This window comes from Grammomys surdaster, unplaced genomic scaffold (assembly GCF_004785775.1).
Source record: "Grammomys surdaster isolate TR1022 unplaced genomic scaffold, NIH_TR_1.0 225, whole genome shotgun sequence".
In the NCBI taxonomy this organism is placed as follows: domain Eukaryota; kingdom Metazoa; phylum Chordata; class Mammalia; order Rodentia; family Muridae; genus Grammomys; species Grammomys surdaster.
In genome coordinates this window covers 7,919,061-7,931,349 of record NW_021604670.1, presented here as the reverse complement: position 1 = coordinate 7,931,349, position 12,289 = coordinate 7,919,061, and the positions used below count along the sequence as shown (strand labels likewise).

The window sequence follows — 12,289 nt, the reverse complement described above, 5'->3', positions numbered from 1 at the left end:
GGCAGGAAGGAAGGAAGGAAGGAACCCAGGCCCTGTGCATGCTAGGCAAGTGCCCCACTACCAACCTCTAGCCACCTGGTCCCTTCTTGAACAAGATGAGCTTGTCTTACAGCAAAGTATCCAGAAGTCGCCACTGCTCTCTCAACCCTTTAAGGCTCCTCACTCTCAAGAGCTGACCAGCATGTATAGCATGCTTCATGATGTACACGCATGTCCTCCTCTGGGTCTACTGACTGCCCCAAAGCTCCACTAACCCCTCATGGACCTCTCTGCCTCATTATTGCTTTAAATACAGACTGGATGCAGCCTTGGGGGCATTCTGGTAGTGAAAACACAACTGGGATGTTCAGGGGCTTGTTGCTGCCAAAGAAGAACCAACATCCCATCATGTAAAGACTCGCCTTCCTGCTCTTGTTTCCTTCTCTTGGCTCTCTCTGTCTCCAAACATGACAAGTTCATTTTTGCCCCCTATTGCTGTGCCTTTGGCAGGCTCCTTCCACGGGTTCACTCTCAATTTGAAGGACACCCCCTCAGCAAGGCTTTCCAGAGGGCTCTGCACTTCCCTGTGCCCTCATCCTTTGCTCTCTCTGTCCCCTGTGGCCATCAGTTTCATGTGGGCTGCTCAGAACCCAGTACATTGTTGACCTAGATGAACACTGAGAGCCTTCTGATCTGATGGGTGGGTGAAGAACCTCAAGGCAGTTTGCACTTCCTGGTGTAATTTGGGGTTTTGGTTTCTTTAAAATTCACAGAGATATTATGGGAATATATTTTTGCTTCAGTCTCAGGTGTGAGAAATGAGGCTGCTTCAGACTGTCCACAGCAGCTAACTATGATGTGCCTTGCGCTCTAGCAGGGGTGTGATTTTACCAGCAGTAGATAGTTTCTGTGACTGTGATGCTTGAGGACTTTTCAGAGAGAATATAAGTAGGAAGGCCTCAAGAGGCAGGGTGGGTTGTTGGTTGTTTGCCGTTGGTTGCTGTTAGTCAGGGTTTGTTAGGTAGTTGTGCTAGAGAGCTAGAGAAAAGTGTTAGAGTGGAAGAAAAGGGGCGGACAAGGGTGGGAGAAGGAAGAACCCATGGGTAGGCAAAAGCTTGGTTTATGGTCTCCAGATCTACCATCTTGCTCAGCAATCACTAAACATGTTTTTGGACACCTGCATAGGTTATTTCATTTTTCTTCTCTGAATGACAAATTCCTTCCATCCATCAATGCCAAGCTTAAATGTTACACGTTCTACAGAGTTTTCATATATTCCCCCGCTAGGATTTTTTTTTCCTTTGGTAGGGCAGGCTTCCAGAGCACTGTGCTCAGAGCCCTCCATGATTAATCTGGGCCGTTATTAGCTACCAAATGTTTGTTGGATGACTTATTTATATCCCCAATACTCACTAAAATTGTATACTTATACAACCCTCCTTCACTTATCTATAAGGAATCCTTTAAGGAAGGGGTAAATGCTGTTTAAGCAGTGAGTTTGGGCATATGATGTAAGCAATTAGCATGTGGCTCTATTCCAAAGCCACATTTAGCTCTTACAATAGCATCAATTAGGCAGTATTTTCAGGATTTGTTCTTTAAGGAGGAGAAGGAGGAAGAGGAGGAGGAAGAGGAGGAGAAAGAAGAAGAGGAGGAGGAAGAGGAGGAGAAGGAAGAAAAGGAGGAGGAAGAGGAGGAGGAAGAAGAGGAGAAGGAGGAGGAAGAGAAAAAAGAGAAGGAAGAAGAGGAGGAGGAGGAGAAAGAGGAGGAAGAGAAGGAAGAGGAGGAGGAAGAGGAGGAGGAGGAGAAGGAGGAGGAGAAGGAAGAGGAGGAGAAAGAGGAGGAGGAAGAAGAAGAGGAGGAGGAGGAGGAGGAGGAGGAGGAGGAGGAGGAGGAGGAGGAGGAAGTGAGTGTCCAGTCAAGTTGGCAGCTCGCCCTGTGGCTTTGGAATAAACCAGCAGGTGACCCTGTAGTCAGCTATTGTGATGACTTTTTGATAGCTTGACTGCTCTCCAGTCGAGCCAGCACAGCACACAAATCTGCCCATCTCTATGCACTGAGGCCTGGGGCTGCTCAACGGACCGGGGTCAGCAAGACTTTTGCTCCCCTGCAGCAAGGTCCTCTCTTGAAGGGACACAGATGTCCCTGGCCAGCCAGATGGAGTGTCATGGTGATGAGGTGTCCCTCTGCACACCTGTGACTGTGCCAGCCCCGAGGGCAGCCAGATGTCCTTGGGGCCTGCCTCCTGCCACCACATGCTGCTTATCCATGTGGACATAAGCCACTCTGCCAGATGATCAGTGCTGAGCTGACGGGGTGGCAGCCCAGGGCTCTGGGCAGGAGGGTGAGAAGCTGGAAGGCAGAGGACACAAGGGCAGAGAGAGCTGACCTCTCTTCAGATCTCCAGATAAATGTTGAGAATCTCCTTCTAAATTACTCTTAGAGATGAGGGGCAGCAGGCAAGGAGTTACATACTTTTTCCAGAGGGCAGACGGCCCCTATTGCAGAGTATTTCTTGATATAAATGAAGGAGGTGCTAGAACACACTGGCTGTTAGGCTTGTTTCTCTTTGTGAGCACTGCATAACAGCTCATTGGGAAAAATTCCGGGACAAGACTTCTTGCAAACTTTAGGATGATGCTATTTAGGGTATGGTCCTTTGGCTAGACGCACCATCATCACCGGGAAGCCAATTCCATTCTATGCCTTGGGCCTTACTACAGCACTCGGAAGTCAGAATCACCATCCTCCCCAACCACCCAAGAATTTGGAAGTGCCTTTCTATCTGTGAAAGCTTTGATGGACGATACTTGATGAGATGCAAAACTGAGGCCCCATGCTTTAGAAGTTCTGGTTCACACAAGACCCAAATATCCAGCAAGTACCACTTGGTTCTCCCCAATGTTTGAGCAACTGTGGTCTAATGGCAGTACTCGTGGAAACAACTTGGGGACTGCACTTGGACTTGGAGTCTCAGCCTACTTGCAACTAGTTAACCAAGTTAATCCAGTTAACCCAGTTAACCACTTCATCTCAGCCCGTTTGGCTTCCTCAGCTGTATTGTGGAGGTGCCAATGCCCAGCACCTTCAGCTGTGAGGTATGAAGATGGCCATTCCTAAAGCATCTAGCACCACATATGGGCACATAGTAGGTATTTGATAGATGCTAAGTATTATTACTTCTAGGAAGAACAGTTCATTGGTTGCAGTTGAACTCTGGGTGGGGCCAAAGAGTATTAATGTCAACCACAGAGATAAAAGATCTCGTGAAGGTGTGATGTAGGACCGTGAAAAGGATGATTTGGTCTCCTCAGTAGAGCACTGGTTTTGAGATAGCTGGAGACCCAATAGGTGTCCATTGCCTGTGTAGGGACAGCACATATCTTGCCACGGCCCCAGATTCCGGACTCCTGACACAGGTCCATTAACCTGCACCTTGCAGTCATGTTTGGCTAAGCAGCCCCTCCCAGAAAAGTTTGCGTCACCATCTACACATAGGTAGCAGGTGTGACTACAGGCTTCAGCCTCAAGAGATTTCCATACTCATGAGTTACCTAAAGGCCATGGGGCGTAGCTAATTAAGTTATTCCTTTCCCCAGCCCCTCCTCTTTCCCCCTCCCTATTTAAGTCAGGCCTGCCCTGGCTTAAACTGGGGGTGTACATCGAGACCATCTATCACACACCATGAACAATAAAACTCTTGGAACTCCAGACTTTCTCGAGTTATTGGGACCGGACATCGTGGAAAGCTACCCTGGGTTTCCGCCACAGGACCCACAGTGTGATAACTGAGTTTTTTGTTATTTAGCATAGAATTTAAAACCATAGCCACCAAGCTTTACCATACATTAAGTGTATGACTTTTCACCCCCAGATTCTGAGACATCTGCCCTTCCCTTCACCCTGAGAAGACGATTGCTTAGAGAGATTGGGTGTTCATTTAATGTACACAGAGATTGCCCTATTCAAGACCCTAAGGAAGACACATATATGAGCCAGATTCCCCTCGGTGTCCATTCAGCTGGGTGCTGGGCCACCAAGGAAGCTGTACTGTCATGTTCAGACATCATACCGGGGCATCTGCAGCTTCAATGTTGTGGGAGACGTTTCCATTCTGCACAGGTTCTGAAGCTTCGCTTGATGGTGTCATTTCGACCTCTGTGCTCGTGCTGTTGGGGAGTTCAATTTTTTCTGCGACATAATTTAAACACAAAGAAAACGATCAGAGTCAATGGGTATAAAGGGCTGTGTTGGAATGGACATTCTAAAGTAGTGATCAGAAGGTGAGGAGAAGGCATCTGAGACCTGAAGTTGGTGTTGGGTATTGGCAAAGGGTTTTTACCATTTAGCCTGTAATGCCTAGTGTTCTATCCCTTCCCTTTTCATAGCTCTGGCTCACACATGATACTGTTGGAGGCCCTATCAGCTGCCACATGTAAAGGGCCATGCAAGGACGCAGATATATACCTTTAGACATTTAGGAACAGACTGTGAGATAGCTGGATCACCCCCACAAGTGTACCTCCCTGCAAAGGACACTGTCCATGGTACCGTGTTGTAGGCTATATTTTGTCACCATCAGCCTGCTATCTCTGTCAAGTCCCCCATTCAACTAGGCTGGAACACCCCCTGTATGGTGAATGGTTCATTGTGGCTGATGGCCAGGCAGGGTCCTCTGCTTTCTTCTTTAATACTCTCAGTCTTCAAAACTGCCTGTGCTGGGAGAGGATTTGGCCACCTGCCTTTTCTTATAATCCTGAGAGTCCTAACAGCACTCCTGCAGTGGGGAAAAAATAGCTTGGGGACTGCACTTGGACTTGGTGTTTCAGCCCACTTGCAACTAGTTAACCAAGTTAATCCAGTTAACCCAGTTAACCACTTCATCTCAGCCCGTTTGGCATCCTCAGCTGTATGGTGGAGGTGCCAATGCCCAGCACATTCAGCTGTGAGGTATGAAGATGGCCATTGCTAAAACATCTAGCACCACATATGGGCACATAGTAGGTTCCAAGAAAAGCAAGGGGGTGGGGGCACTGAGACAAGGAACACAGCTGAGTGAGAGAGCAAGCCAGAGAGAGAAACAACAGGTTAACAAATGCAGTCATGTTTTCCTGAGACAGGAGAAGAGATTCAAAGGCCCTGGAACTCTGTAACAATAGGAACCAGATGGGCCTGTGTTTCTGCTCTCACTCTGCACTTTGTGCTGTATGGCCCTCAGTGATTGCCTCAACCTCTGTGACATCCCTAATCCTAACCCTAACCCTAACCCTAACCTCACCTGCAGAAAGTTGGTGTTCCTAACTGCCACTACTACCATGACTGCTATTGCTGCTACCACTGCCTCACTGACAGAGAGGTAGGAACATGCAGGAAAAGCACTCAGAAGAGGGCCTGGCCAAGCCAGAAATGAATAATCGGAATCTCTGTCACTGCAATTGCTTTTCTGCAAGATATTTTCTTTTTAGGGCTAAGAGAAGCCCCTCTAGCTGACCAGTGGTCAGGCCCCACTAGGTTCAACTGGGAATCAAGAGGGAGTGAAACAGAAAGTCTCTCATTGAGGCTTCAGAGATGGCTCAGTAGTTAAGAGCATTTGCTGCTCGTTCAAAGAACTGTGCTCAGTTCCTAGCCCCTGTGTCAGGGTGATCACAACTGCCTTTAACTATAGTTCTAGGTGGTCCAATGCTCTATTCTGGGCTCCATGTTCACCTGTGTGCATGTGGGTCACATATAGACATATAAAAATAAATAGAGATCTTTAAAATAAAGAAAGAACAAAAAAGAGAAAGGCTCCTACTGGCACCAGCTCTGTCCAGGGTGAGGAGGGACTGAGTCAGGAGTCAGGGTTACTGGACACCAGTCTGTAAGCTGTGCCAGATGTGAGCAACTACAGGATGCCCATGGGAGAACAGGTTTTTTTTTTTTCTTAGCAATTTCAGAAGGACCAAATATTTCTATCATTAGTTTGTAAGAAAATTGGAGCCTAAAAATTTCAGCACTTGGTAGGTAGATGTAGAAGGATGGTCACAGGTTCAAGGCCAGCCTGAGTTATATAGTGAGACCTTATTATGCACCCCCCCCAAAGAACTTCATAAAAATGTCTGGTTTGAAACAGTCAAATACTGAAAATCCTAGGGAAATGCTCGTGAATTCAATCGTGGTGTCCTGAGGTACAAATGAAGGTATAGAAGGTATAGGAATCTGGGCTTTCCCTCTCCACCCATGACTAACAGTGTCAGTGTTGAGGAATGCCCTGCTGTCTGTAGCCGTGCCAGACAATTCATTCAGTTATTTAAACTAAAACATACTAAGTGCCCCAGGGACATGAAAGTCCTCGTATGGCCTCAGGAGCAGATTGCCGAGGCCAAGCTACATCCCAGAATTACAGGATAGAGGGATCCAAAGGGGTTTTAGATCCTCTAGGATAGACATAGACCAATAAGAATCCACTTTCCATGCAGTCTCTAAAATGAGTATGCTTTTAACCCACAGTCTTTATTGTCACAAAAAATATGAAAATAAGTTCTGAGGTTTGGAAAAGTATAGATTTTTGATACACACTTCTTCTGTTACCAAGTCCTTCACTGCTCCCCTCAGCAGGGTGTTCCTTGGGGTTATTTGTCATGGATGATTAAATCTGAGCCTACACTCACCAGCGTGAGTCTAGGCGGAGGTCTGGGAATGAACCCAGACACATAAACCATTCTGTTCCAAGCTACTTCATCCCTCAAAAGAAAAAAACAACAATCAGAGTTGAAAAAGTAGTCCTTGTAACTGAACCAAAAAAATCACACACAGAGTTTAGCCGGGCAGTAACTTTCCCTGTTGACTTTACAATAAAAACCCAAAATTCTGCTCATTCTGAAAAATGTGTCCAGGTTCACAGGAACAGAGAGGATCAGACAAAAACCCACAACTTGTAATCCAATCCTAGTTAACACTTGAACCTATTCCTGTCCACTTTCTCCACAAATACTCATTTGACTCCTAACTGTTCCTTAGCTGAAATTTTGCCTGGGTTACAATTCAGGATGATAGGAGAGGCAGGAAGTCTTCTATGGAGTATTTTGAGGGCAAAACTGTTGAGATTTGTCTGTAGATAATTTTAGTCACTTGGGCAATAGCTTCGTTTACAGCATGGATCCAGATTAGGTTAAATTTAGTCTGAATTTAGAATTGAGAGCTATATTATAGTTACAGACAGAAGAAAAGGAACATGATGCCCCAAGTTAAAATAAGATGCCTGAATGTCACAATCTGGTCACACAGAAGTTCTAGAAAAGTCAGCCAAGACAGACCTAGGTTGATTTTTGCCTAGCTTTATTTGTGTATATGTAGTGTGAGCTCATGTGTATGTGTGTGTATTGGTGTACATGTAGTGTGCACATGTGTATGGAGGCCAAAGATTGATAGCCACTTTATTTGCTAAGGGTCTCTTGTGGAACCCAGAATTTGTCAATTTGGCCAGTCTAGCTAGCTATCTTGCCCTGGGGAATCTTCTGTCCCTGGATCCTAAGTGCTGAGAGTACAGGTGGACCCACCACTCCCATCCAGCACTTGTGTGGATGCTGGGATCTAGACTTAGGTCCTCACGCATAGCAAGCACTTTATCTGCTGATACATCTCCCTAGCACTGATGGTGTTGACTTCTTAGCATAGAGGAGATGTCATGGATTTAAAAGGACTCTTGGGTAAGGGAGTGGTGATTTGGGGGTGGTGCTGTGAGCAGTGTCACAGATACATACACAGTCTGAGCACCAGTCAAACATACAGAAGCAGGACTCTTACCTCTAGCTAAATGTCAATGACTTGGATGACTTAAGTGTGTCTCCTTTTTTTGTGGCATTCCGACTCCAAGTGCCTGTCAAATCTGGTGATTTGGTTACAATTACTCTTCCCTGTGGATTCCCTTAGTGTTACTGGAGACATACATACCCATTTCTGCCCAGTCCCAGGGGGAAGAGCTGAACTCATTTCATTGTTTAGAAAGGGCCTGAACTAGCAGTAGTGGGGCAGGAGTTCCCACATGGGTTCTGTGTCTCTGCCCCTCCCCCTCACCCACCAGGGAAGGACAAGGGGTGGGTCTCTCACTCACCCACATGATTGGCAGCCCCATTCTGCCTCTCATTCTCATCCACTTGGCATTTCTTCTTGGCAATCTTGTGGAGAATTGAAGCTTTTTCTCGGAACCTCCCTGAAGCAAGAAACAGTGGCAGGAGAGAGACAGAGTGAGGAAGGATTGCCGAAGCAGGTGGGTGGTCTCTCTATGAGTCCTTACAGCAGTGACCACACATTCTGTCCAACCCAAATGCCTCTCAACCTATATGGGAGTGGGGTGCTTTCTTACCTGGGTGGATTCTTCAGCCCGGTTCTCTATCTGAGAATCTATCTGCAAGCTGCCGGACCATAGAGGGGAGGTGTGACTTGGGACCCCTTCCTCCCGTCCAGCTGCTCACAAAATGTATGAAAACGTCAATCATCTCCCAAACCACCTCTACCGATGAAACCCCAAACAAGGCTGAAGAGCCACAGCTGCTTTAGAATTAAATGCTCATTCCAGATCTGCTTTGGACAATGACTGGGAAGGAAAGCCAAGCCAGGCAGTCCTTCACATTGACTGTTTTTCGAGCATTCGTCATGACTGCAGCTTCCAAAGGAGTCAGAGACAGACATCGCAGCTCTCCAGAAAAGCTGAGTCAGCTGCAATTAAAGCATCAAGGTGGCGACGGAGTCCGTTTGGGGACTTAGGGCAAAGAGCGATCGACTGAGCATGTTGGAGATGAGACACTTTGGGAAAGGTGCTGGAAAAGAAATACCATGCTCAAAGCAATCACCATAAACAGCTGGGCCACAAGTGTAGCGCACATTTCTTCTTCATTATTGACACAATTAATGGGTAAACGCATGCGAGAAGCACACAAAACAGTCATGCAAAGTGTAGCGATTAAGGACACGAAGCACATCTCTCTCTTTCAATCTTTGATTTTACTTCCTTGGGAATATTCAAGGTACAGAAGATTCTCATTTTAAACAAGCTGATTACTGCGTAGATTCCAGCATAATGTGTTCCTCAAAATACCCTAAGCTCCATAGTTTTCTACTGGGCTTTCTTATTGGTTGTGTTATTTAACAGCATATTTTGGGGGGTGTGTGTTGGGATCTTATTCTACTTTTCTAACTTGAGCAAATCAAATGAAAACATTTCTCTTGGAGAGAGCCTCCTCCAAGGCTGAGCATAGCAGGTGAGCACTCACACCTCTCCCTTCTCCATGTACGGGACTCCTGCAGGCCAGAATGGTGATTTCTATGGTGGGTTCAGAGTCATCAAACATGTGAATGCCTATGTGAAGGTGACACAGGATGTGGTCATTTCTGCTCACAGCTCCATCAGCCACTAACCCAAATCTTCCTCTCTTTTAAAATGTGTTTTGAGCAACATTATGAATTACTGAATTTAAATTTATTTTGTGTTTTAATCCATTGCACTTTTGAATTTTCTTTTAATTGGGAGGGCATACGCATGCTATAGCATACACATAGAGATCAGAGGACAGTTTATGGGAGTAAGTTTTCTCTTTCTATCATGTGGGTGCTGGGGATGGAAGGCAGGCTGCCAGGCTTGGTGGTCAGCACTTGACCCATGGAGCCATCTTGCCAGCCCCTACCTAAATGTCTTATTATACAAAGATGCCGGTCTAGGCATTGAGTATGTTGCACAACTGTGCTTCCAAAGGTATGGGGACGGGGCAATGAGAAACAGACAGTAAGGTTCGAATGCGTCGTGGACTATGCAATGGCTAATTTTGATGGTCAACTTGACTGGGTGAGTGATATCTAGGGGATTAGTCTCATCCCTACTCATATCTGAGTATATTCTCCAAGAAAACAGATTGGGTTCTTGCCTTATCAGTGATTTACTTCATTGATGGATTAGACATTTACGTAGGCCAGTGGAGGTGGTGGGAACTGTGGCAGGCAAGGTGTCGATGCAGGAAGACACGACTTTGCAGGGAATAACTAGATCCTAACCCTTTCTTGTTACATCTCTTTGCTTCCAGGCACTACAAAGGGAGTGGCCTGTGCCACAGGCTTTCACTGCTATGATGGTCTGCCTTCCCTTGGATCCAAGCAAGGACAGGTTTCAGGGAACTCTGAAACCAGGAGCCAAAGTAAATCTTAGCTCATTTTGAGTTGTTTTTCTCTAGAGTGTTGTCACTGTGATGGAAAACTGACTTAACTCAGATGCTGTAAAAATGGAAAGCAAGTATGAGGGGATGGGCAGGCGGCGCTCAACCTGGAAGGTGGCTTGAGCTTGTCTCTTTCTAGTTAATCTCCATGGTAAACTGTGGGAAGAAGAGGGGGGGGGAAGGATAGACATTCTGGGGCCTAGAAAAAGAAGGAATTGAAAGGAAGCATGGAAAGGAAGAGAAGAGGAACTATAAAGGAGACAGGTAGAGGTGTGGCAGCCTGCTGCTGGTGGTCTGGCAGATGCCAGGCACTTCCGGGCTGCCTGGTGGTCTTCTATGAGCACTAGGCAGATGGGGAGAGTGGCTCTTAGGACCCTGAAATCTTTAAGCCCAAAAGGGATCACTTTTCATGGAAAACAATCCCAGAGAGTCTCCAAATCATGCGTCTTGTACCCAGGAGAGACAAAAGGAGATTTTGCAATTCATTGGAGTTTCTGTTAATAAAACACTTTCTGCTATGGTGGGGGTCCACCTTTGAGCTTAGCTCACTTTGTGTGTCTATGAAATAAGGAGATCAGATACATTGTTTTAAAACTGTGTAAAACACAGTAACAAAGTGGAAAGGGGTGCAGGAAAAGCAAGCCTGTGTAAACCAGCCTAGCCCAACCAATGCCCTCAAGTGACAAGTCACAGCAGAGAAGATGCTGTGGAGAGCATCTCTCATGGACTGTCCATGCTTACAAGATTCCTTCCATGGCTTATATATGTGTCAGAGAGAAATTATTTAAAAAATGGACCCCCAGACATGTCTCATTGTAGCCACTCACATTGTCACGAAGCATCCTTCAACACAGAGTTGGCCATACTTGGTGTGGCTTTCCCAAATTCTATAGGGGCTATGGCTGGGATCCTATGGATCCTAGTCATGTGACCATCAGTGAGGGTCTTCTTACTTGTGTGTCACTGTTTTCCCCAAGTAGGGTAGCAGGTCTTTGGTTTCCTGTGCCATTAAAAAAAGGTCCTGACCTGTTGCCTTTTTCTCTTGGCATTTAGTCCCATGGGGAGCTGAGCAAAGCTACCAAGGCATTCTTCAATTTCTTTCCTCCACATGCTTCCTCTCACTGTCCTTAGTCCTGTGTTCTGACACGGAGACTATTCTCATTCTGAGAGCTGAGGATGGCATCTGTATCTGAAGGGATTTTGTCTTGAAGTTTAAGGTTTTAGCAAGGTCCACCTTCTGCATTTAGCACGCACACTCCTGAGGTTGGGAAGCAGAGCCAGACTAAGGAAGCCATGCTCAGTTCAGCTTGTTGGATTGGTGCTGGAGTTTCAGGGAATCCTCTAAAAAATCACCTCTAAGTGTTAGGCCCACACTTTGGTGGGGGCGCAGAGGATGGGCGTAAGAAACAACCATGCTGCTTTGTGTCTGGAAAGAACAAATCAAGACACCTTTGAATACTTTTCAAGGTGAGCCACGGGGTGATTTTTTAGCCTGATTCAAAGCAGCTTTAAAAATATCCCCTGCTGTGGTGCAAACCCTGAAGGTGTTGTCTTTTTATATAGCTACAGATATTTGTATACTTAGAAGCCTCGGAAATAGCAAACTCGGCTGGGATCGTGAGGCACCTACGTCAAACCTGGCACACAATTTTAGTATAGTTTAGTTTGATCTGAAATGTGCAAGAATACCAGCTGAGTGTCCTCACAGGAGGGTGCGTTGAGGGGGTGGTCAGGAAGTTTGGAAGGAAAAGATGGGAGCTGAGGGCTTCCTGGGAGGGAGAATGAATTGAGAAAGACAGCCACCAAAATCCTCGGCTGGATCACTCTGAGGTAAAACAGAAGTCTCAAGCTCCACTGTGACAACCTGGCCACTCAAGGGAAGTAAACTAGGCTTCTGTCCTGCTATTAATTAATTAAAACAGCCCCCCCTGGAAATCCCTTCATCTTTTCCCCACCAAGACTGTCATAGGGAACTGTCAAAAGGGACCCTCTGGGCTTGTGACTAGACTAGGTCCAGACTGAGTTTCATCAATGCAGAAAAAAAAAATGGGAGAAAAGAGACAGATGTAAAGGGAGCTAGCCACTTGGAGAGAAAAAAAAAACAAGAGAGAGAAAGAGAGAGAGAG

At 46.2% G+C, this 12,289-nt stretch overlaps 1 protein-coding gene across 4 annotated transcripts in view; it reads right to left on the bottom strand.

Moving 5' to 3' along the window:
* Slc24a2 (solute carrier family 24 member 2) overlaps nucleotides 1-12,289 on the bottom strand; it is a 229,467-nt gene that overhangs the window by 33,568 nt on the left and 183,610 nt on the right. For all 4 annotated transcript variants that reach the window (XM_028773374.1, XM_028773375.1, XM_028773376.1 and 1 more), the window contains 2 exons: nucleotides 8,072-8,170; nucleotides 4,052-4,170 (listed from right to left, as the gene is read on the bottom strand). In XM_028773374.1, the coding sequence (XP_028629207.1) occupies nucleotides 4,052-4,170; nucleotides 8,072-8,170 (218 nt within the window). The remainder of the gene's footprint in view (nucleotides 1-4,051; nucleotides 4,171-8,071; nucleotides 8,171-12,289) is intronic.